The sequence below is a fragment of the Lutra lutra genome, chromosome 11, assembly GCF_902655055.1.
Source record: "Lutra lutra chromosome 11, mLutLut1.2, whole genome shotgun sequence".
NCBI lineage: Eukaryota > Metazoa > Chordata > Mammalia > Carnivora > Mustelidae > Lutra > Lutra lutra.
The window spans coordinates 1,726,204-1,749,934 of NC_062288.1; the positions used below are offsets into that span (position 1 = coordinate 1,726,204).

General features: G+C 61.9%; 2 protein-coding genes across 24 annotated transcripts in view; one reads left to right on the forward strand and one right to left on the reverse strand.

Annotated features, from left to right (window-relative positions):
• The window catches only part of CCM2 (CCM2 scaffold protein), a 45,333-nt gene extending 32,407 nt beyond the window's left edge, over positions 1 to 12,926 (forward strand). For 4 of the 5 annotated variants that reach the window (XM_047694323.1, XM_047694319.1, XM_047694324.1 and 1 more), the window contains 8 exons: positions 5,621 to 5,704; positions 6,136 to 6,322; positions 9,038 to 9,174; positions 9,810 to 9,945; positions 10,913 to 10,970; positions 11,106 to 11,244; positions 11,493 to 11,631; positions 12,477 to 12,926. In XM_047694323.1, the coding sequence (XP_047550279.1) occupies positions 5,621 to 5,704; positions 6,136 to 6,322; positions 9,038 to 9,174; positions 9,810 to 9,945; positions 10,913 to 10,970; positions 11,106 to 11,244; positions 11,493 to 11,631; positions 12,477 to 12,751 (1,155 nt within the window). In that variant the 3' untranslated portion in view covers positions 12,752 to 12,926. The remainder of the gene's footprint in view (positions 1 to 5,620; positions 5,705 to 6,135; positions 6,323 to 9,037; positions 9,175 to 9,809; positions 9,946 to 10,912; positions 10,971 to 11,105; positions 11,245 to 11,492; positions 11,632 to 12,476) is intronic. The other variant, XM_047694320.1, reaches the window with a different exon arrangement.
• Positions 12,927 to 14,316: 1,390 nt separating this feature from the next.
• NACAD (NAC alpha domain containing) lies at positions 14,317 to 22,804 on the reverse strand. Of its 19 annotated transcripts, XM_047694315.1 has the most exons (12): positions 22,259 to 22,801; positions 17,851 to 20,414; positions 17,683 to 17,790; positions 17,203 to 17,262; positions 17,041 to 17,142; positions 15,843 to 17,010; positions 15,598 to 15,713; positions 15,438 to 15,512; positions 14,939 to 15,085; positions 14,718 to 14,867; positions 14,498 to 14,620; positions 14,317 to 14,411 (listed from the first exon to the last, which is right to left on the reverse strand). In XM_047694315.1, the coding sequence occupies exons 1-12, from the start codon at positions 22,323 to 22,325 to the stop codon at positions 14,397 to 14,399; spliced, it is 4,695 nt and encodes a 1,564-aa protein (XP_047550271.1). In that variant the 5' UTR covers positions 22,326 to 22,801; the 3' UTR covers positions 14,317 to 14,396. The 19 variants fall into 19 exon arrangements, with proteins under 19 accessions (XP_047550271.1, XP_047550261.1, XP_047550258.1 ...); XM_047694305.1 differs by lacking the exon at positions 17,203 to 17,262 and having other exon boundaries at positions 15,843 to 16,980; positions 17,071 to 17,142; positions 17,323 to 17,790; positions 22,259 to 22,804; XM_047694302.1 differs by lacking the exon at positions 17,203 to 17,262 and having other exon boundaries at positions 15,843 to 17,040; positions 17,071 to 17,142; positions 17,323 to 17,790; positions 22,259 to 22,803.
• Positions 22,805 to 23,731: the final 927 nt, after the last annotated feature.

The window sequence follows — 23,731 nt, forward strand, 5'->3', positions numbered from 1 at the left end:
GCTGGGAGCCGTGGCGGTGGGTGCGCGAAGCGGCCTCTCGCTGTGGCTTTGATTTGCATTTCCGTAGGGACTAGTGATGCTGGCATCTTTTCGTGTGCTTGTTGGCCGTCTGTGTCCTCAGAAAAATGTTTGCTGGGAGCCCTTTGCCTGCTTTTAATCAGCTTGGTTAGTTTTGGGTTGTTGGGATGTAGGAGTTCTCTGTGTGTTCCGGATACCAACTGCGCGTCAGATGTGGCAAACACCGGCTCCTGTAGGCAGTCGTCACCCCACTTTGTTGCTTATGGTCTTTTTTTTTTTTTTTTCATTTTTTCATTTTTTTATTGTTGCTTATGGTCTTTGATGCACAAACATTTTTAATTTCGTCGAGGTCCAGTTTGTCTCTTTTGTTTTATTGCCTGTGCTCTTGGTGTTGTAACCAAGAAATTGTTGCCAAATCCAATGTCATGAAGCTATTTCTCAGTTTTCTGAGACTCAGAGCTTTGGGTGTTACATTTAGACGTTTCATCCATTTGAATTATATTTTATAGATGGTGTGAGGTAAGGGACCATCTTCTTTCTTCCCTGTGTGGACCTCTCGTTTTCCCAGCACTGTTTTTGAAAAGACTGTCGTTTCCCTATCAAGGGTCTTGGCTGCCTTGTCAGACATCAACTGACCACGTATGTGAGGGTCTCTTTCTGGACTGTGTTCCACCCCATCAGTCTGTGTGTCTGTCCTTACGCCAGCACCACATTGTTCGGTCATCATAACTTTGTAGCAAGTCTGGAATCTGTAACTGTGAGAATAGATGAAACTTAATACGGATCGGTGTGAACAGGCATCTGCATTTGGTGTACACGTGCACATAAGCGGATGGAAAGGCACTGGCCAGCTGTAGCTCGGTGGGAACGTTCTGGAATGTTTATTGGTGAGAAGCTAAGTATGAGCCAGTGGTTACATGTGCCGCTTATTTACTCTTAAACTGCTCTCTCAGGGGGAGATTCCCAGCCCTAGAGACGGTGGGGAAGCCAATGCACAGCTTAGCTTTATTCCCTTTCCTCAGCCCCCAACTGAGAGAGGATGAAATATAGAACTTTCCAGAATGAGTGTCTCCCGACAGAGCTGCCTGGCACACACGGACAGTTGCTGAGGAAAGCTTTCTTAAAGTTTCAGCCTCTTGACCTGTGCCTGCTGCTGTGTTCTGGGTGCGCTGCAGCCCGTTCCTCCTCGTGTGAGCAGGCGGTGGCCTGGCACAGCCCTGGGTGCACCGAGTCGGGCCCGTGTCCACCTTCCTTGCACTCAGTAATCCCCAGAGGGACCTGTTTGGTTCCTCAGTCGGAGAAAGGATCTTCGAGCACAATGGTTGGGTTTCTTCCCTCCCAATCCGTACCTTTTCATTCTTTTTCTTGTCTCATTGCATTAGCTGGGACTTCCCGGAGTGCTGGACAGCAGTGGTGAGAGGGGATATGCTTTGATTTCTCCTGATCTGAAGCAATCTTTAAGCGTCTCACTGTTAATTAGGATGCTGGCTGTAGGTTTTTGTACACATTCTGTATCAGTTTGAGGAAGTTTCTTTCTGTTCCTCGTTTGATGAGAGTTTTGTCATGAACGGGCATTGGATGTTGTCAAATGCTTTTCTGTATCTGTTGATGTGATCATACGATTTTTCTTCTTTAGAGTGTTGGTGCGTGATGGATTACATTAACTTGTTTCTGAATTTTGAATCAGCCTTGCCTCCCTGGGGTAAATGCAACCAGGTTGTTGTGTATATTTGTTATCTTATATAATTTATATCTTTATACCTCGTTGGATTTGATTTGCTAATATTTTGTTGAGGATTTTCGCATTTATGTTTATGAGAAATATTGATCTGTGATTTTTTTTTCTTGTAGTATCTTTGACTTGGATATTGGGGTTGATGTTTTCTCTGTTTTTATTTTCTGGAAGAGATTATAGAGAATTGGTATCGTTTCCTCCTTTAGTGTGTGGTCGAATTCACCTGTGAACCTGTGTGGGCCTGGTGCTGTTTTAGAAGGTTATTAATTATTAATTCAGTTCCTTTAATAGATCATGAACCTACTCAAATTATCCTTTCTTTTTATGTGAGTTTTGGTAGTTGTGTCTTTCTTCCTTGGTTGCTTTTGGTTTTTGTTTTGCTGATTTTATACTCATGAAAGCAACTTTCTGATAATGGATTAAAGATTTTATTCATTTATTCAGGCTCCTCATTGAGATCGAAGCATGGGCTTCGATCCCAGGACCCTGAGACATGACCCAAGCTGAAGGTAGACACCCAACTGACTGAGCCACCCAGGCGCCCCTAAAGATTTTACATCCCTAAAGATTTTATTTATTTGTTTGGCAGAGAGAGTGAGAGAGCACAAGCAGGAGGAACAGCAGAGGGAGAGGAAGAAGCAGGCTCCCGGCTGAGCAGGGAGCCCAAAGCGGGACTCTATCCCAGGATCCTGGGGTCATGACCTGAGCCCCAGGCAGAGGCTTCACCTTTGAGCAACCCTGGCGCCCCTACAGATGTGTCTTTCAAAAAACTGCATTGTGATTTGGGAACATACTGTGTACGGTTTCCAGACTTTGAAATTTGTTACGGTGTGTTTTATGGCCCAGAACGAGCTGTTTCACGATGAATGGTCACGTGAGCTGAAGGAGCGTGTGTTCTGCGCTACGGGATGAAGTAGTCTGTAGGTGTCGGTTACATCCTGCTGGCCGAGGGCGTCGCGCTCCCCTGTGTCCTCGCTGACGTTCTGCCTGCTGGGTCGTGCGTTTCCGACAGAGGGGGCGTCTGAAGTCCCCAGTCGCCGTTGTGGATTCGTTTCTCTCTCCTTGAAGCTCTGTCCTCACCTTGTGTGTGTTGATGCTCTGTGGTCAGGTGCGTACATGGGAAGCATTGTCACTTCTTCTCGGAGGACCACTTTCATCATGTAAGGTCGCTCTTTAAAGTGGCTTTTCTTGGGCAACATGTACTTGGGTCTTGAATTTAAAGAACAATTTTAGGGGCTCCTGGCTGCCTCAGTTGTTTGGATGCACAATTCTTGATCTCAGGGTCATGAGTTTGAGCCACAGGGGGGGTGTAGAGATTACTTACATAAAACTTAAAAAAAAATTTTTTTTTTAAGATTTTATTTATTTGACAGAGATCACAAGTACGCAGAGAGGCAGGCAGAGAGAGGAGGAAGCAGGCTCCCTGCTGAGCAGAGAGCCTGATGCGGGGCTCGATCCCAGGACCCCGGGATCATAACCTGAGCCGAAGGCAGAGGCCCAACCCACTGAGCCACCCAGGCACACCCCCCCAAATTTTTTTAAATAAAAAAGTTAAAATTAAGAAACATTTTTAGTAAGCTCTGTGCCCAACATGGGGCTTGAACTCACAACCCTGAGATCAAGAGTGTGTGCACACACTCGTACTCTCTCTCAGATCAATCAATCAGTGTTAAAATCCCTCAAATTGTGTTTGTTGGAGAAAGGTTTTATTTCTCCGTTGCTTGAAGGACTGGGTCCCTGGGCACAGATTGCAGGGGAACGGGTTTCCACCAAAGCTTCAGGGTTTCATTCCTCTCTCACTTCGTAGTTTCTGAAGAAAAGTCCAATATCATTCTTTTTTTTTTTTAAAGATTTTATTTATTTATTTGACAGAGAGATCACAAGTAGACGGAGAGGCAGACAGAGAGAGAGAGAGAGGGAAGCAGGCTTCCTGCTGAGCAGAGAGCCTGATGTGGGACTCGATCCCAGGACCCTGAGATCACGACCCGAGCCGAAGGCAGCGGCTTAACCCACTGAGCCACCCAGGCGCCCCAATATCATTCTTTTTTTAAAAAGTATTCTTATTTATTTACTTGGCAGACAGAGATCACAAGCAGGCAGAGAGGCAGGCAGAGGGGGTGGGAAGCAGGCTCCCCGCCGGGCAGAGAGCCCGATGCGGGACTCGATCCCAGGACCCTGAGATCATGACCTGAGCCGAAGGCAGAGGCTTAACGACTGAGTCACTTTATTTTTTTTTTTAAAGATTTATTTATTAAAAAAAAAAGATTTATTTATTTACTTAAGTGAGAGAGAGAGTGAGCTCGTATAAGTGGGCTGGGGGAGCAGGGGAGAGGGAAAGAATCTTACGCAGGCGCCACACAGGGTCTGGAGCCCTGGTGCCAGGCTGGATCATGTGACCCTGAGCTCATGACCTGAGCCCAAACCCAGAGCTGGCCGCTCACCAGACGGAGCCCCCCAGGCGCCCCAGTCTGACCTTTGTTACCCTTGTTCTGCGGGTAAGTTGCTTTTGTCCTGGGGCTTACCGCAGCGTTCTCTCTGTGGTGCTTTACAGCTGGACTCTGATGTGCAGGCGCTGGGCTGCTTCTGTTTTTATTCCCTTTTCTCTCTGCGTGTGTCCTGCTTGGTGCTCTCGGAGTCCCCGGATCTGTGGTCTGGAGCCCGTTTGTCGTGCGTGCTTCTGGTCATCCCACCACACTCCCGGCCCCACTTTTGGAACTTAGTGGCCGTCCTTGGACACCCTGTTCCATCTTCTTTATACTTTTCCCTCTTTGCTTTCCATTTTGGGAAGTTTCTGTTGACATATCTTGACACGTCTGCACGCCCATTGACCCGTCCCTTGGCTGTGTCCAGCCTGCAGATGTGTCCATCGATGGAACCGTCAGTCTGTTTCTGTTATGGTGGATTGTTGGCATTTCCCATTGGTCCATGGTTAGCGTTTCGAGCTCTCTGCTTACATTACGCACGAAGCACGATGTCCACTTTTTCTGTTAGAACCCTTAGCACGTTAATCCCACTGCTTTATTTATAAATTTTATTTTATTTTTTTAAAGATTTTATCTACTTATTTGAGAGAGAGCAAGAGCACAAGCCGGGGGAGCAGGAGGCAGAGGGAGAGGTTGAGAAGCCGAGTCCCCACTGAGCAGGGAGTGTGCCTGACGCAGGACTCGATCCCAGGACCCCGAATTCATGACCTGAGCCAAAGACAGATGCTTCACCAACTGAGCCACCCAGGCGCCCCAATGCCACTGCTTTGAACTTTGGGTCCGGTGGCCCCTGAGAACGGCCCTGCCATGTCTGCATCTGGTTCTGGCGCTTGCCCTGTGTGTTCAGACGGCATCTTGCCCATGAGCGTGTCTTGCCATCAGCTGGACGTGATGTACAGGGTGACAGGGGTGGCGACGGACGGGCCTTCCGCGTGAGGCCGTGTGCTTACCTGGCTGGAGGATGATGTGTGGGGAGGGTGCGCTCCCCCGTCCTGTGGTCAGTCTGTCTCGGTCCTCCCAGGAGCCTGTGCCCCTGGACCGCGACGGCCACGCGTGCTTCTCGTTCTATTCCCCCTTTCCCCCCTTTAGGCTGGAGCTGGGGATTTCCGTCCCTGGCAGAGCTCATTCTCCTTGAGGAAGGGGCCCCGTTAGGGATAACCGTCCTCATGGTGCGGGACAGCGGGAAGTGTGGCAGCGTCTCCTGAGCGGGGACACTTTTCCAAGAATTCAGAGCATGCTTCCCAGTGGAGGCCCCCCATCCCCAAGCCAGGCCAGAAGGTCTGGTGGCGGAAGGCGGAGGCCAGGCTTCGTCCTCTGTGTGTCCACGATGGTCCGGGCCGATCTTCCCTTCCTCATGGCAGCGTCTCTCCTCACTTTGTTGCAGTACTTAGGTCAGTTGACGTCTATACCGGGATACCTGAATCCCTCCAGTAGGACCGAAATCCTGCATTTCATAGACAATGCAAAGGTAACCCCATCCTTCTGACCCTGACCTCTGACCCCTGGCCTGTGGCCCCTCCTAACTCTGACCTCTGCCCTCACACTCTGACCCCAGCGCTTGGTCCTCTGACGCTGGGCCTTCCAGGCTGGGAGGGATGACAGGGACGACCCCGTCCCGTTGTGTCATGGGTGTGCTTGGCTCTCGGGTCGTCAAGACCAAACCTGTCTGAATGTGAGCTTTCTTCTCTGCACTTTGCTCCTCGTGCTTTTGGGCTGTTTTCAGAATTCACATTGTCCAGAGCGTAGAGCACACCCCACGGGTCTGGGTAAGGGCAGCCGTGGAGGCCGCAGAGCGCCCCGGGTGGGCCTAGTGCAGCCGCAGTGGGGTACGGGGCTGTGCATGGGGCAGGGAGCCCGGGGGCTGCGGCCGGCCTGTGGCTGATGCGCTGCGGTCCCCAGCAGAGAGCCCACCAGCTCCCCGGACACCTGACCCAGGAGCACGACGCTGTCATCAGCCTGTCTGCCTACAACGTCAAGCTGGCCTGGCGGGATGGGGAGGACACCATCCTCAGGGTCCCCATCCACGACATCGCCGCCGTGTCCTACGTGCGGGATGACGCCTCACACCTGGTGGTCCTGAAGACAGGTAGGGGCTGGGGCCGGGGCAGGCGTCCTCGGGGGTGAGCCTGGGAATTCAGGGGAGCTATGGACACAGTTTCTCCACATTGGGCCGGCCGCCACCCAAGAGTGGGCCTTCGCTCGGTGCTGCCAGTGTACGGGCCCTGCCTTGGGCCACAGGCGTCCCAAGGGTTCAGAGAGGAGACTGGACCATCGCGGAGCGCCAGGTCCAAGAGATGTTCTGAGCATGTCCTTGTAAGAGAGTCAGGAGGAATCTTGAACAAGGCGCTGGCCCCCAGGCCTCTGCCCCTGGTCCTCCCTGCCACCCTGCCTCCTGGGCTCTCCGAGTGGGCCGGCCCCTTCCCACCCCCAGTGCCACGGCCTCTGCCTGGTACCAAATCACTGAGACACGGGGAGAGATGTCACGTCCCTCTGGGTTTCTGGGCTTCTGAGGCTGGCGCTTCTGAGACTGGTACTGTCCCGGGCTCCTTTGGGTATTCTCGGGCCCTTTGGGGTCCTGAAGCCGTCCATTGCCAAAGCACCCGTGACAGGGGCCAAGGGGGGCTCAGGTGGTGCAGAGGGGAAATTGTCTGTCAGACCATGGCGGATCCGAGAGATTCCCTAAGAGCCGGACCCTGGTGAGCCTCCTCACGTGACCCCTTGAGCTCGGGGGGCTTCCACGGCACAAATCCAGTGGGCTTGCCGCGGGCCCACACACCCCTCCGTGCTCTACTTCCCCCTCATTGCCCTTTGGCAAACATCTGCTGTTGGACGACGGACATTACATAAGTTTAAACGACACGAAGTGTTTTAACATACAGAATGTATGGAAAGGGCTCACTGGCAGGAAGGCCGGACGTGGACTACCTGGTGTGACGTCCAGCTCAGCGGGCAGGAGGGCCGCACTCTCCCACTTCGCAGATGGAGTTACCAGAGCACAGAGCTTGAGTGACCGGCGGGGCCCCCAGCGGGGCGGTGGTGGGGCCAGCCGGCCTGGGAAGTGGACGGTCCCACAGGAGGCCTGAGGTCTGAGGCATCCTGAGGGACAGAAAGCCATGGGAAGACTGACCTCTGACTAGCACCTGCAGGCATGAAAGCCGGTGGGTGGAGGGCTGGGCCCCCCGCAAGTTTGTTGTGTGGTGGGACGCATATCCGCATTCATCTTTGGAGGGAATTGCTAAGAAAGGGGTAGCAGATTTTTTGGAGGGAGAGAATGAGCTCCATAGGAGATCCTTTGCGAAATGAGACGAAAACGGGGACCCAGAGCTCTGAGGGCTTCGGGGTTAAAGGGAGAGAAGGAATCCCTGTGTCCTGGGCGTCTTCCTCATTTTCGTGGGCGGCTGGGAAAGCGAGGTCCTGCGACCCTGAGTCTACGTGGCCCCGTGGCCCCAGCGTGCCACGTGTGAGGTCACGCACGTGGTGGCCCACAGCTCACTGGCCATGACCCTGATGTTTATTAAGTGCCCACCACGCACAGCCCCACGTGCGTGCCTCTGCGGGTCCAGGCTTGACCGGTGCCCAGGGCAGTGCGGGGTGGGGAGGCTGTGCGGGGCTGGGTCTGGCTGCAGGGGCTCCGTGTGGCGGGTGACCTGCTGTCCAGGCAGGGCAGGGTGGAGCAGACAGCGCAGACATCTTGAGGAGGGTGTCTTCCGTGGGTGTAGGAGTCTGAAGCCACAGCTGTGGGGACAGCTGGGGGACTGCGGTCAGGGCCCAGATGGGAGCTTTTCAGACACAGCCCGTCCTCACTGTGTGGGGCTGTCCTGACCTGAGAACAGCCCCGGAGCTACTTAAAGCATTGTAGTAGCCGTGGAAAAGGAGAAGGAGAAGGAAGCAAGCGAAATGAGTGTTACGAATATATTTAGCCCTTGTGTCCACGCGTACCAACGTGACTGTCATTAACAAGATGTCCCCCATCTTCTTTGTGCTGCCCCTGAGACACCGCACACGGCACCGTGGGGACTTGCCCCATTTCACATGCTCAGTGCCGGCCCGTGGCTGCGGGGGGCAATGCAGTCCTCGGGTCTGATGGCGTTCGTGGGGCTCACGGGGTGCCCGGCCCAGGCTCTGCAGGCACACCTGTCCCGAGGGTGGCTTCTGCCTGGTTGCTGGCTCCCAGCCACGTCTGAACCTCAGGGGCGCATCTGGAGGTAGCCCAGAGGGGCATGGGAGGCCTCACTCCCGCCCCTGCTCCCCGGTCCGCTCCCCGCCCCCGCTCCCTGGTCTGCTCCTGGTCTGCTGAGCTGATGTGCCTGCACTTCCCAGGACAGAAGCCTCCCTCCCTGCTGCGGGCAGGCCTGGGGTTGCCCTTGTCCGAGGAAGTGTGGAGCCTTAGAAACGTGGGCCGGGGCTCGCCCGATCCACATCCTGTCCTGGACTGTGCCCCCTCACACCCTGGGGCCCAGACCCCTTGGGGTCCCCGTCTGTCAGGCTTGTGCTCGTGCCTATGGTTCCTGTGAGTGGAACCCTGGGGATCCTGTCTCGTGTGTCAACCGAAAGCAGCTGGCTACTGGGCGTTTCATGTTCTAGCCTGGGATCTGCTCACCGTCCATGGCGGGGATGCCGGCGGCTCCTGCAGAGCGGTGGTTCTCAGGGAGCACAGCCAGGGCAGCCTCCAGGGAGCGTGAGGGCGGGGGCAGCTTAGCGGAGGGGGCGAGGGGGCATGCCTGAGCCAGGTGGGCACTGCCCGCCCCGGGCTGTGGAGCTCCCACAGCTGCCCTAACCTGCTGCGCTGTTGACTTCTCAGCCCAGGACCCTGGCATCTCCCCCAGCCAGAGTCTGTGTGCAGAAAGTTCCAGAGGCCTCACTGCAGTCTCGCTGTCAGAGAGCGGAGTGGGGCCGGTGGAGGCCTGCTGCCTGGTGATCCTCGCAGCAGAGAGCAAGGTGAGTAGAGGGCGGGACTTGGGACTCAGGCTCAGGTCCTGCCCACAACCTGCCTGGGCTCTTCCTGTATCTGCTCCCCAAGCCCCTCCCACTGCCGACCCAGGCCCCGCCCACCACAGGCCCGCCCCACAGCCCAGGCCCCTCCCACACTGACCTGGTCTCTCCCACCTCCGGACCCAGGCCCTTCCTTGTGTGTAGTTTGTCTAGAAGACTGTAGGGGGGACCTCCTGCCTCAGGGACCCTTTGATCACTGCGCGTCCTTGGCTCTGCCCTCCCTCTAGCGCACAGTTCTCTCTCACGGGGCTGCCTCCCCAGCCTGTCCTCACTGCAGGCCCCTCTGGTGACTGCCCAGTATCAGAGGGGACCCTGCCTTAACAGCACGTGTGTGAGCCGTGTTCCCGGCTGGGAGTGCCGTCCCCGAGCCTGGGGCCGCAGCGGAGGCAGCATGTTGGTGGGCAGGTGGGGGCGACAGGAGGGCTGGTGGTGGACACACCTGGTCCCCTTGGGTCCAGAGAGCCTCCCAGCTGTGGGCTGGTCCCCTCGTGGCCCGCTGGGCAGCGGGTGCTGGTTGGGTATCTGAGGAGCCAGGGGGCCAGCAAGCTGCCCAGGAAGGCCCAGCTTTGTCTCCACGGCAGGTCGCTGCAGAGGAGCTGTGCTCCCTGCTGGGACAGGTCTTCCAGATCGTGTACACAGAGTCCACCATCGACTTTCTGGACAGAGCCATCTTCGACGGGGCCTCGACACCCACCCACCACCTATCCCTGCACAGTGGTACGTGAGTGTGGGTGCACAGTGATGCTGTCCCATCCCTGTGGCTTTGCGCCAGTGCCTTGTTCCCACACCCCGCTGATGATGTCCCTGGCGAGCCTGGTGCCTTCTTGTACAACATCACTGGCGGGGACGCCTTCTCAACTCAAGTCCCTTCACCTGCCTGAGAACAGGGGCAGGGGGAGGGGTGTGTGTGTGTGGGGAGACCTCACAGCTACTGGGTGAGGGCTTTTTCTGGGACCGAGGCTGCCCGGCGCGGGCACATGGCAGCCGCCCCCTCCTCTGAATCTGCAGAGCCCTTAGCCCCATGTTCCACACGCCAGGAGCGCCCCATGCTCCCGGTCACCCCAACTCCGCGAGCTCAGCAGCGGTGCAGAATGGTGTCTGTGCCTCCCATGGTCTGTGTCACGTGGACCTAAGGTCCCCTGACCAGTGTTTCCTGAGTAGAGGCTGTGTCCTGGGCTCTTCGCGGCTGGGAGGGGCTCAGCAAGCAGGGGTCCCGCCTCCCTGCCTGAGCAGAGCCCACGGGCTCCAGGCTGGGGGTCAGCCCTGCCTCCGACCTTCTGCCCTCGGCCGACCCCGTGCGATGGGGCAAGCTGTCGGACCTCTGGGATCCCACTCCTCGTCTGAAGTGAGCAGAAGGGACAAAGTGACCCGGGCCCCGGGACACCGCGCGGCAGCTCCAAGTGGCCCTTGTCTTATCCTTGGCCCTCGGGGAGTGCCCTTCAGTCCCCCATTTGGAGTGTTGTGCTTGGGCCCACACCTGCGACAGGTGGTGCCCGTCGAGAACGCCCGCAGGGGGAGCCGGTGGGGGACTGCCTGAGGCTGCCGCCGGGGGACAGGCGGCTCTGCCCAAGAAGGCCTGCAGGCACCCCGCCAGGGCCCACGTCTAGTGGAGTGTGGGGCCCGGGGACTCGGGGGCCCCTCCGCCCGCGGGTAACCCGAAACCTGTGTCCCGCCCCCTGCGCAGACGACTCCTCCACCAAGGTGGACGTGAAGGAACCGTACGAGACGGACGCCAGCGCTTTGTGAGTCCCTGGCCCCCGTCGGCCCCCCACGCGCACGCGGGCTCCCCGGCCGGAAGTGCAGCTCTGCGGGGGGCAGGGATCCCAGGCCTCAGGGTGAGCGCGGGAGCCCCGGGCCCACGGCTTCTGTCCTTGCAGCTCCTTTCCCGAGTGCGCGCACGCAGGCGGCGTGTCGCCCTTGTCCTTCTGTATGCAGACGGCGCCGCACGCCAAGACGGCCAGCGAGAGCGAGCTGAGCGCCACGGCCGCCGAGCTGCTGCAGGACTACATGCTGACGGTGCGCGCCGCCGGCTCGGAGACGGGGCGGGGCGGGCACGGGTGCGTGGGGGAGGGGTGGGGGGGGTCAACCGCTGCCCGACCCCCGCCGCCCACCGTTGCTGACCCGCACCTGGTTCTGTACGTGTCTCTGGGCTCCTTGCGGGCGCGCTCCCCGGGGTGCCCCGGGTCAAGTGGGGGCCGCTGCGTGGGCTGGCGGGGGGCACTGTGGGCGCCGCTCACCGCCGCACCCCTGCCCGCCGTGGGCAGCTGCGCACCAAGCTGTCCTCCCAGGAGATCCAGCAGTTCGCGGCGCTGCTGCATGACTACCGCGACGGGGCGTCCGTGCACGAGTTCTGCATCAACCTGCGGCAGCTGTACGGGGACAGCCGCAAGTTCCTGCTGCTCGGTGAGCCCCGCGAGGGGGCAGGGGTGCGCGCGGCATGGGGGGTTCCGCCGGGGATCCGCTGCCCAGAGCTCTTCCCAGTGGCAGATGGGAGCTGCCGTTGGGAGCCGGACTGCGGGGAAGCCCGGAGCCTCGCTCCTGGAGCAGGGGATGGAATGGGGCTCCTGGAGGGGGGCGTGGCTCTCGAGGGGCTTTCGGTGGGTGACCAGCAATTCGCTGGGCAGAGAAGTGGACCCTGTTTCTGGGTAGAAGCACTGGCCATTGGGATGCTGGCCCTGAGAGCTGAGTGGGCAGGGTGGCCAGGCTGCACCTGCTCACACCCTCCTGGTGACTGGGTGGCCGTGTCTTCCACATGCTGAGCCTAGAGACTCCACCAGCTGATGGGGGCTGGTGGAGGCTCCTGAGCCCTGCCCCCACCATCCAAGGGGGTGGGTCATACCCTCCTCAGCAGCCATCCGAGGGCTCGCCACTCATTGGGAGGTAGGGCAGGAGACCTGGCCTGCTGCGTCCAGTCTGAGCTCCTCCTGACCCTGTGGCCTCCCCACCAGGGATAGTGCAGCCAGGGCTGGGGTCCCAGGCCCCAGCCCCAGCTCTATTCCTTTCTGGCTTATTCTTGTAGAAGTGGGTGGTGCCCCTAGAGGTCAGCTGGCCCCTTCTGTTCTGCATCCAGGCCTGTGAGTGGACTTCCGCCAGCCTTGAGGGAGGACATGGGGTCAGACACCTGTTGCAGTGCTGGGACCTGGTGGGCCCGTGGTGCCCGTCGAACTGGGCTGGATGCGGGCAGGCCGGGTGGCCAGACTCGTTCTCCCCATGGGAGGGCCAGCGTTAGCCCCACTCTGTGTCCACAGGTCTGCGGCCCTTCATCCCAGAGAAGGACAGCCAGCACTTCGAGAACTTCCTCGAGACCATCGGGGTGAAGGATGGCCGAGGCATCATCACCGACAGCTTTGGCAGGTACCGGCGGGCCCTGAGTTCAGCCTCCACGGGCACCGGAAACAGGGCCGCGGGCAGCTCCGACGACCAGTCCGCGCCCTCGGAAGGGGACGAGTGGGACCGCATGATTTCGGACATCAGCAACGACATCGAGGCTCTGGGCTGCAGCATGGACCGGGACTCGGCCTGACGGTGCCGGGAGGGGCCTGCCGCTGCGCCCTCTACTGTGAAGGACCGGCCCCGGGCGCTGGTGCCTGCGGCCCGCTCCAGGAGGGGTCCCGGGGGTCCTTTCGGTTTTGCACACGACGTTCCTGTCGAAACTCTCAGAGACCTTCAAAGAAGTTTACTGCGATGTGAATAATTCATTTCTGGTCCCAGCGTGCTTCTGGTCTCATGGGGGTGGGAGCCGGGGCCGCACGTCTGGGCTAGGTGCTGTGGCCTGGGGGCTGGCTGCCCTTTGGTGCTCGTCGCAGCAAACCGGGAGGACGGGATTGGGGCTTTTGCTGCGTGGACGTGGGGTGGGCAGCAGGGGTCCTGGGAGCTGGTGCGAGTGTCAGGTTCTCGCCCCTGGGAGTGGCTTCTGGGTTCCTGAGTGTGGTGCCTGCCTTTGGCCTCAGTCCTCAGTCTCATTGCCACCAAGGTGGTCTCCACTGCAAACTTGTTACCCAGTCCCTCGCCAAAAGCATGTCCTGGTCTCCGGGGGGCTTAAGGCTGGGGGGGCGGGTGTGGCACCGTGTTCCTAGATCTTCCCTGAGCTGGGCCCCTCCCCTGCCCTTGGTGCGTGGGGAGGCAGGGGTGGCCCTGGAGACATCCTCCTTACCTAGAAGGTGCCTCTGTCCTGGGAGACCCCCGACAACACGTGTGGGAAGCCCCTAACTGAGTGTGGAGGGGTGCCGGTGTCCTGGAGAAGGGAGGACAGAGCCCTGGGCTCCCAGTGAGGCTATGGGGGGGGCCAGGTGGGATCTGGCTCTTGGCCAGGGGCAGGTCGGGATGGGAGGAAGGCTCTCAGACTTGGTTCTGGCGTGGGGTGTCCAGGAGCTGGTCGTGGACCCAGGCCGGCAGAGCTAAGGGGAATGGGGTAGGAATGCAAATCAGCCTGCTCTGGAAGCATCTGGAAGAGCTGAAGTCATCCAGGCAGGGCCAGCCCACCCTGGGTGTGAGTGGCCATAGCAGGCAGTCCAGGGTGGATGGATTGTGGAACCAGTTCTGAGTGTCCTGTGTAGACGGCAGGAGCCACTCCCTTCTCTCCAAGAGCCCACCTCTGTGGGTCCCTGGACTTTGGAGAAGAGGGAGCACGGAGAGCAGGGACGGCCACTGCAGAGCTGGGTGCCAGGAGGGCCAAGAACTGGTCACTGCCTGTCCCCACACTCAGGAAATGGCTTTCCCTGGCTAAAGCTGCAGAGCCCGCGAGGCTGGGGAGTTCCTTCCCAAACCCAGCCCCCAGGCCCGCGCTTGGGCCACAGTTGAGTGCCTGCTCACCGTCTCTGGGCAGGGTGGGCACCGTGGACACGGTGGGGGCCAGGGGGGATGGACCCCCCCACCTTCTGGAGTCACTGGACGGATCCCGCCCTCGGGGGACATGGTGGGGAGAGGACTCTCAGTCTCTGGGGCCACCGGAAGGCCACACCCCCCAAGGGGGGCCAGACCACCACCCTTTGGGACAGTCTGCTCGGAGGCAGGAAGCGTCTCCGCCCCTCTGCCCCTCCACAAATCCCATTTGGCCAGAGCACGCGCCCAGCGCGGAGGAGCCAGAGCAGAGGCCGTGCAGAGACACCTGTTTATTGAACAGCGGAGCTGGGGGCAGGGACGGAGCTGTGCGGTTGAGGCGCTCCTGGCTACATGGTGAGCTCCTGCAGAGAGAGGAGACAGAGAGAGCAGGCTGGGGAGGGGCCCGGCAGGGCCAGCAGCAGGGGGCCGAGGGGGGCCTGCCACTCACCATGATGGCGTTGACGATATCGCTCTGGTTGTCCCTCAGGGCCCGCACGGCCCTGGCCCTCGACACGTTGGCCTGTGCCATCACTAGCTCAATGTCACGGAGCTCCAGTCCTGCCTCATCCACCTGGAGGGGGGCAAGCCGGCAGGTTCTGGGGCTGCCCCCACCCCAGAAAAAGCCGTGAGATGCCTCCCCAGCCCTCCCCCGTGTCCCTGCTTCCTACCTCCTCCTCCTCCTCCTCCTCCTCCTCCTCCTCACACCCAGGCCTCACCAGAGGCCCAGGCGCAGACTCGGGGACCAGGGCAGACGGCTCTGTGGGCACTTTGAACTTCTCAGCAGCAGCTCTGTGCACTTGCTGGGACAGGTCCTCGATCTGCAGGGGCACAGCGGTCAGCCCAGACCATGCCCCAGGTCCCCACCTCACCCCCCTGCGGCCGGCCAGACCTTGGCCTCGCCGAAGACCACGTAGGTGTCTGAGGCCGGGCTCTTGAAGACATCAGGCTTGGCGATGACAAACAGGATGTTCTTGGATTTCTGGATGGTGATCCTGGTGACCCCCTGGATTTGCCGCAGGCCCAGCTTGGACATCGCCTGGGGGAACGGGGGGCTCAGACCTGGGCATCAGCCTGGGGGTCCCAGGCTGGGGTGGGGAGGAGCGGGTAGGCCCAGGAGAGAGCACACTGATGGGAGAACAAGGACTCTGCCACCAACTCTAGGGGACCCTCTGTGGGCTCTGGGTAGAGCCTGTGGGGACACCCGACCCCCAGGTGTAGGGTGGGATACCGGACCCCAGCTGTGGGCATGGTCTCAATGGTGCTCTGGCCCCAGCAGTTTCACGACCTGATGGCCCCACCGGTGGCGTCTGTCAGCCACTGGGTGTGAGGGGTCCCCTTACACAGCCCGCCCGTTCCCGGGGGAGTGGCCCTGGCAGGACCCCACCCACCTTTCGGGCCTTCTTCTCACTGCGACTCTGCTTGGCTTTGGCCACTGTTTCCTCGCTGCTGCCGCCTGCTGGGGCCTGGGGAGGACAGGGTTTGAGCACCCAAGGGAGGGTGGGGTGGGGCCCTCCCAGGGCTGCAGCCTCCCCCATCCCGGGCCGGCACCTGGGTCGGGCACTGTGCCGTCTGCGCTCCCGAGAGGTCCTGCTCCTCCAGCTCCGCCGACGACTCCCCGTGGCTGTCTGAGTGCTGGCCGGATCCCGGAGCCCTCGGGGGCGAGTCTGGGCATGGGGTGGGGGCGTGTGCGTGTGAGGACGGCTTCTGCCTCGTAACTCATCCCTACGGCCCGCCCACCTGCCCCCTCTGGCCCCTGGCTTGGGACAGTGCTCCGGTCCCTCGGCCCCCCTCACCTTCCTCCAGGCTGTCCTGGTCATCCTGTTGCTCGGCGGCTGGGAGCCCTCGAGGGCCAGGAGGCACTTGGCAGGGGGGCGAGATCCGCCGGGCCTGGTCTTTGGCATGGGTGTCCCCCGTGGGGGCTGTTTTGGGGCTGAGGAGGGGGGAGTGGGGCGGGAGGCTGACTCGATGCCCAGCCCCAGGAGGTTTTGTGGTTCCTGAGAAGGCAGCCACTGCCCGCTGGGCTCCTGCACGTGGTGGCTGGAGGCCGGGAGAGCCCGGGGGCTCCTTGCCCTCCGTCGAGTCTTCCCTGGGTCCCTGGCAAGGGCAGGGGGTAAGGGGTGCCATGGGGCATGGGGCTGCCTCTGTGGGGACCCCAGGAACAGCGGGCTCTGGGCTGAGGGGCCTGTCTTGGATCATGCTGGGCAGACCCCTGTTAGGGCTTTCGGGGGTTTGTGGTGGGGACAAGCTGGGACTTCCAGGAGCTACTTGAGCCCTCACTTCACTGCCTGGGCCCAGCATGGGCTCCAGCTGCCAAGAGGGTGCTGGAGTGGTGGGAGCGGGCTCTTTGGGGCAGCCCCTGCCAGGCCTGGCCACAGACCTTGGGGGAGACTCAGAGCAGGAAGCCAGCCTAGTTTCTGAGGCCACCACAACAGACCTGGGCTCAGGGTTGGCTCTTCCCTCCTCTGCTGGGGTCTGGGGCCATGTGTGACCGACCTCTGGGTGAGCAGCAAGATGTACCTCTGGGCCACTATCCCCAGGAGCCTTCCTAGCACTGTGGGATGTTAACCTGAGGCCTCCAGCCCCCTGATTCTCACTCCCTGGGTCCTCCTTTGGGGGAAAATGGGGCTTGGCCCCATCACCAGCAAAGACACAGGCACTGGCACAGGTTTCCTGCTTAGGTGCCAACAGACCTTCAGCTACTTCTTCTCTAATGGAGGCAGGCTTGGGTGGGTCTGTGGCCTCCATAGCAGACCCAGGGGTGCCTGTGGTAGGCTCTGAATGTCCTAGGGCCTCCGTGGCAGGCTCAGAAAGTTCTGGAGCTTCTGTGGCAGGCTTGGGGCATTTGAGGGCCTCTGTGGCAGGCTGTGAGTGTTCTTGGGCCTCCGTGGCAGCTTCTGGGGCCTCCGTGGCAGGCTCAGAATGTTCTGGGGCCTCCATGGCAAGCTCTGGGCATTCCGGGGTCTCCGTGGCAGGCTCAGAATGTTCTGGGGCCTCCGTGGCAGGCTCAGAATATTCTGGGGCCTCCATGGCAGGCTCTGGGCATTCCGGGGTCTCCGTGGCAGGCTCAGAATGTTCTGGGGCCTCCGTGGCAGGCTCAGAATGTTCTGGGGCCTCTGTGGCAGGCTCAGAATGTTCTGGGGCCTCCGTGGCAGCCTCTGGGCATTCCGGGGTCTCCGTGGCAGGCTCAGAATGTTCTGGGACCTCCGTGGCAGGCTCAGAATGTTCTGGGGCCTCTGTGGCAGGCTCAGAATGTTCTGGGGCCTCCGTGGCAGCCTCTGGGCATTCCGGGGTCTCTGTGGCAGGCTCAGAATGTTCTGGGACCTCCGTGGCAGGCTCAGAATGTTCTGGGGCCTCCGTGGCAGGCTCAGAATGTTCTGGGGCCTCCGTGGCAGGCTCAGAATGTTCTGGGGCCTCCGTGGCAGGCTCAGAATGTTCTGGGGCCTCCGTGGCAGGCTCAGAATGTTCTGGGGCCTCCGTGGCAGGCTCAGAATGTTCTGGGGCCTCTGTGGCAGGCCCTGGGCATTCTGGGGCCTCCGTGGCAGGCTCAGAATGTTCTGGGGTCTCCGTGGCAGGCTCAGAATGTTCTGGGGCCTCCGTGGCAGGCTCAGAATGTTCTGGGGCCTCCGTGGCAGCCTCTGGGCATTCCGGGGTCTCCGTGGCAGGCTCAGAATGTTCTGGGGCCTCCGTGGCAGGCTCTGGGTCTTCTGGGGCCTCCGTGGCAGGCCCAGAATGTTCCAGGGTCTCCATGGCAGGCTCTGGCCATTCCGGAGCCCCCGTGTCAGGCTCTGGGCATTCCGGGGCCTCCGTGGCAGGCTCAGAATGTTCCGGGGCCTCCATGGCAGGCTCTGGGTCTTCTGGGGCCTCTGTGGCAGGCTCAGAATGTTCCAGGGCCTCTGTGGCAGGCTCTGGGTCTTCTGGGGCCTCCGTGGCAGGCTCAGAATGTTCCAGGGCCTCCGTGGCAGGATCTGGGCATTCCGGGGCTTCTGTGACAGGTTCAGAATGGTCTGGGGCCTCCATGGCAGGCTCTGGGCATTCCAGGACCTCCATGGCAGGCTCAGAATGTTCCGGGGTCTCCAGGGCAGGCTCAGAATGTTCTAGGGCCTCTGTGGCAGACTCAGGGTATTCTGGAGCCTCTGAGGTGGGCTCAAGGAGTTCCAGGGCCTCATTGGCAGGCTTGGTGCATTTTGGGACCTCCATAGCATGTTCTGGGCATTCTGGGGCTTCCATGGAAGGCTTGGAATGTTCCGGGGCCTCTGTGCCAGACTCCAGGCATTCTGTATCTTCTGTGACAGATGGTGGACATTCCGTGGCCTTCGTGGCAGGCTCTGTGCATTCTGTGGTCTCCCTGACCGGCTTGGGGCAATCTGTGGCCTCCGTGTCAGAGCCAGGGCATTCCACGGCATCTGTAGCAGGCCTGGGGTGTTGCAAGGCCTCAAGGGGGTCTGTGGCCTCCGTGGCAGGCTTGGAGGTGTCCCATGAGGTCCAGGGCACCCCGGCGTCTGCAGCTGGCTCCAGTCCATCCAGCTGGGCCTGGTCCCGGGCTGGAGGCTCCAGGCCTCCCGTGTAGCTTGTGTCCCTCTCCTCGGGTGCTGGCCCCAGTTCCGAGGTCACTCGTCCTTCCTGCTGGGCTGCAGTGACCACAGGGTCGATCCCTGGCACGCAGCCTACATCTACCTGCAGGGTCTCAGGCCTGGCCTTGGCAGGGGTCCCTTGGCCTGAGGGGAGGGCTGCGTCCTGCAGGGACACAGGTGTGGCCTCACAATCAGGGCCCTGGTGTAAGGTCCTGTCCGCGTCCCCCGGCTGGGGCACAGGGCTGACTGTGGCGGCGGGCGCCTGGCCTGAGGGGAGGCCGGCGTCCTGCAGGGACAGAGGTGTGGCCTCAGAGTCAGGGCCTTGGCCTGCTTCTTCCAGGTTCTGCAGAGAGTCTGGGCCTGGAGTGAGGGTTCCCTCTTCCGGGGAGGTCCAAAACTCTGGGCCTAAGGCTGCGCTGTCATCCTCCCATCGGGGCTGAGCCGTGCCCACGGCAGCAGACGCCAGACCCGAGATGGAGCCCGCGTCCTCCCTCCAGGCCCAGGGGTTCTCCCCGGTGAGGCCTGGGGCTTCCTTTGGGGCGGGAGGCGCTGCGGGAGGAGCGGAGGCCTGGCCCATCTCGGGAACCCGCGTGCTCGGCTCCCCGCTCTCGGAGGCTCGGCCGGCCCCCGCCGCAGAGACGGTGGGAGCGGGCTCGCCAGGGGTGTCCTGGAGCAGGGCGGCGGGCTGCGCGTGGGGCTCCTCGCTGTACAGCCTCTCGTCGTCTGCCCCCGCATAGGAGGCCGAGTCGGGGTCGGATGAGGCCGCCGAGGTGTCGTCCCGGAAGGCGAAGGCCTCGTCCATGCCCTCGGTGATGGAGAGGTCAGACAGGGACTGCAGGGAGGAGGCAAACGTGCTGTCGTCCTCGCCCTCCCCGGCTGGGTCCCCTCCAGGGACAGGGACCTCCTCCTCCTCCTCGGGGACTCTCGGCGCCACCTCCACAGCCTCCACCTGCACGATGAGACTGCCTCGGAAGGGCAGGAGGGCGGCGGGGACCATGGGGTCGTTGGCCAGGAAGTCCAGCTCGAAGAAGTGGCCCTCTTGGCCCCAGGAAGAGCTGCTGTCGGCCGAGATGCTGGATTCCGGGGACGGGGGGCCCGGGGGCCCCGCGGGAGACAGCTCCTGCTCATCAGCCACAGAGCCCGGCGGGGAGAAGCCCCAGCCTGAGGGGACGTCCAGCCCTTCGGCCGGGGCCAGCAGGCTCAGGGAGCAGGATGGGGACGAGGCCCAGCTGTCCCCATCTGCTGTGATGTAGGAGCCCGATGGCGAGGCAGGCGGCGAGTCCCCTGGCTCAGCCTCCCTGCGGGGCCCGGGCCCAAGGAGCAGGGCAGAGGTGGTCTCGGTGGGAGTGGAGGGCGGCGTGAAGTAGGAGTCAGGGTCTGGGGCAGGGCAAGGCACAGAAGGGTCACCCTGAGAACACAACTCGGGGGGTGGGTCCAGGCTGGGGTGCCCACCCTCCCAGTCCCTGAGCTCTGGAAGGGCTGCCCTGGACGGCAGGGGCACCCGGCAGGTCTCCTCGCCCATCACGATCCGGGGCTCCAGGGTGGTTGGGGGAGGGCCGCCGGCAGGCTGGGCCTCGGGGGAACCCAGGCTGGGGCTGCCTTCTGTGGGGACTGCCCAGGCTGAGGGGGTGCCTCCCGGCCCTGCATCCCAGCTGGCTCCCTCGGGTGGGGGCCGGGCACCTGGCTTGCTGGGCAGAAACTCCAGGGCCAGGGCGCTGGGTCCAGGGGTCAGGGCACAGTGCTCCAGCCGGTCCCCTCTTGGGGTGGTGGCCACGGCCACATCACAGGATGACTCTGTGGAAAGAGAGGGGTGTGAGAAGGGGAGGCATCCTCCAGGAGTGTCTGGGGGAGAATTTCCGAGAGGTGTGATGCCGGGGGAACAGCCTGGGGCCAGGGGTTGGGGGCATGGATCCTGAGGCCAGGACCAGCACCCATCTGTGGACACTGGCTGGCTGGGACCTGGCGGGTGACCTCACCTGACCTCCTACTTCAGAAACCCCCAGGGGCAGGACACCTGCATCCTGCTGGCCCTGTGATGATCTAGGTTTCTCACCTCCTGTGCATGGGGGTCTCGCCTCTTGGCCTTGTCTCTCTCCTTGCTGCCCATACCTGAGGCCAGCCTCTGGGGGTGCCACCTGGCTCTGCTCTCACTCCTGCTCACAGAGGAGAGAAGCGGGGCCACTGTGTATGCGTCCTCAGGCTGCGTGTCCCACGGAGGCCGAGCTGGAGTGTGGGGGTGGGGGTGGGGTCCCGTGGGAGAGGGCAGTTGTGGGGGACGGGCTCCAGGACGATAGGGCCAGCCGGGCCATTCCGTGGTGGCAGCCGCCCCGCGGGAATATGCAAGCCGGTCCCAGGGCAGCGTCATGGGCTGCCTGGGCCCCGACCACCCGTTCAGGGGCTCCTGCTCCCTACCCATGGTCGCCCCACAAGTATGTTCGTGCCTCAGCTGTCTGCCAAAGTCAACAATCTGCCCGGATTGGGGGGAAGCTTTTACGAAGGGGTAGCGCCCTCCACTGCCCATTGGCCTGCAGCAATGGGGGACGGTCCCTCGGGCGCGGGGGCCGCACTACTGCAATTCTGAGGTGGCCAGGGGATCCTGAGAATGGGGTCTTTTGGGTCCACTGCCGTGTGACAGACACCGAATGCCTGGAGGTGGGTGTGGTGGGCGGGGACGGGAGGAGACCGGGCTCAGAGCGGGTGGTCCCTTTGCCCTCCCGTCCTGGGGCAGGGAGAGGGCAGAGCCAGGCCATGGGGGATGAGAAAGGGAAGTCAAAAGTCAAAGGTTTTTAGAAGCATTCAAGGTCATCAAGCAGCCTGAGGCCCTGGGTCGGAGGAATCCTAGTCCTCCACCTGCTTTACTGGACCCCAGAGGGAGCCCAGGCCGCTGGACCCAGCTCTGGTGACACTCCCAGGTGACTGATCCACAGCAAGGTGCCCTTGGCCCTCTAAGGGTCACTCATGGCTGACCTGCTGGGCCACCCTTCTTGGTCCTTCCAGACCCAGGTAGACACCCTCAGCTGCCACCCACACTTGCTGACCTCGCCTCTCCAGTGATGTTTGCCTGCGCCCCGGGGCACTGCCCCCAGACCTGCTCCCCCAGGGGATCAGACCTCCCACCCTCACAGCCTGTCGCCTGGGCTTCCCCCGGCTCCAGCTCCAGTCCTGCTCCAGCTGCCCAGGCCACCAGCCCTGAGGCAGCTTCAGGCCTCTAAGGGGCGGGTGCCCCTGATGATGGGGTTTAGTGGAGAACCCCCAACCTCTGTGCAGGGCCCGCGGCTGCTCACAGACAATGGGGCAACAGCGGCGGCCCAGAGGGCAGGATGCCGGCCGACAGCCACGGAGCCCTGGGATGCTCACAGGCCCTCGCGTCGCTCCCGGCTCCTGGAGGACATCCCGTTTCCGCCCTTCCCCGCAGTCCTGAGCTGGGACGTGCAGGGCGGGAGAGGGGGCGGCGGTCAGCATTCATGTGCTCGAAAGGGCAAGGCGCCAGAAGGACCGGAGAGGGGACGGAGTGGTGGGGGAGGGGTGATTGGAGAAGGGAGAAGGACAGAGGGGACAGGCAGGAGAGGGATTAGACAGGGGACAGGCAGGGACAGGGCGGCGGAGACAGACGCAGGAGGCACAGCCCGAGGCCTCACCTGTGCGGGGCCCGGGCCTGCCCGCCTCCGGCAGCAGCAGCTCGGCGCGGGCAGCCTCACCGGGCATGGCCTGACCGTGCGCCCTTCCCTCGGTGCCCGGTCTGTCCGTGCGTCGGTCCGGCGGAGCCTGCGCGGCCACCGCCCCTCGGCCAGGGGGTAGTGGGTGGGTGGGTCATCGGATGACGTCAGCGCCGCCCCGCCTGCCCGGCGCCCCGAGTGAGCGTGCGCGTGCGCCCCAAGCACTGCGGAGCGGCTGGGGCGGGGGGCGGCCTTCCTCCTTCCCCGACCTGGGCTTCGCCCTCCTTCCGCGCTGCCCGGCCCCGCCTCTCCTGCAGCATTCCCCTCTGGACGCCAGGGGATTCGGGGCCGGTCGGAAGCTGGACGGACCCCAGGGAACATCAACCCTAAGCCGGGCCTGGAAGAGAAGGGGGTGGGGAGGGTCGCCGGCGCGCAGGGCGCAGGGGCCTCAGCGCCCCGGGGGAGGTGGTGGCGCCGTCCGGGTGCCGGGCCTCCTGCGCCCCCCTTGCCTCCATCCAGGAGGTGAGCCGGAGCCGCAGCTCCACGCCGATTGGCTGGCTGTCGCACGCTGGTCTCCGTGGCAACCGCCTCCCGGCTCCATGGAAACCGGAGACCGAGCCGTGCGGGATGGCGAGGGGGGGTGCGCCCCGCAGCTCGGCTCCCGGACTCCAGGCGGAGGAAGAGGAAAGCCACGCCCCCCACCGCTTCTGCGGCCGCCCCCGGCCGCACCCCAGAGCCTCAAGCCCTCTCGAGCCTCCCCGAGCCGTGCCCTTGCTTCCTCCCGGGCCCTCCCGCGCTCGCACCCGCCCAGTGCCAGGCTCCGGCTCCAGGAGACAGATGACCATTGTCGCCACCCAGAGCTGGGCGGGGGCAGGGAATCAGAGCGGTCATTGTCATGGGGGTGGGGCGGGGCGTCTCCCCAACCCTGTCTCTGCGTGCGGCGCCCGGGACGCACCGTGGAGCTGACCCCCTTGCCTGCCCTAGGCCGCAGCCCCGCCTTGCCCAGCCTGAGCCGGCATCCTGCACCCCTCTCAGGCTCTGGAAACGCTGGAGACCCGTTCATCTATCCCCTACCCGGACCCTCCTCTTCCCCACACCTTCATCTGCGCCTCCCAGACTCCTCTAAGTTGCCCCCCACCCCAATCCCGCCCTTCGCCGGTGCTGCAGCCGGGGCTAAGAGTCCTTCTTAACCCCACTGCTCTGCCAACCCTACTATCTGGCCTGCACACACTTTCCGGAAACCAAAAGCCCTTCAGCATGCCCTGAGGGCCTTCTAGCTTTGTCTACTTTGTGGCCTAGCTTTGTCTCTTTGCCCGACTGCCAATAAATGCAGGAAATCAGAGACAACCAGAACTCTCGGACATGAAAAGAGTGAGGTGACATGGTGGGGGTTCCCAGGGCTGGAAGAACAATAGAGCAGCCCCACATAAGGGGGTCCAGGATCACGTGTCTTGA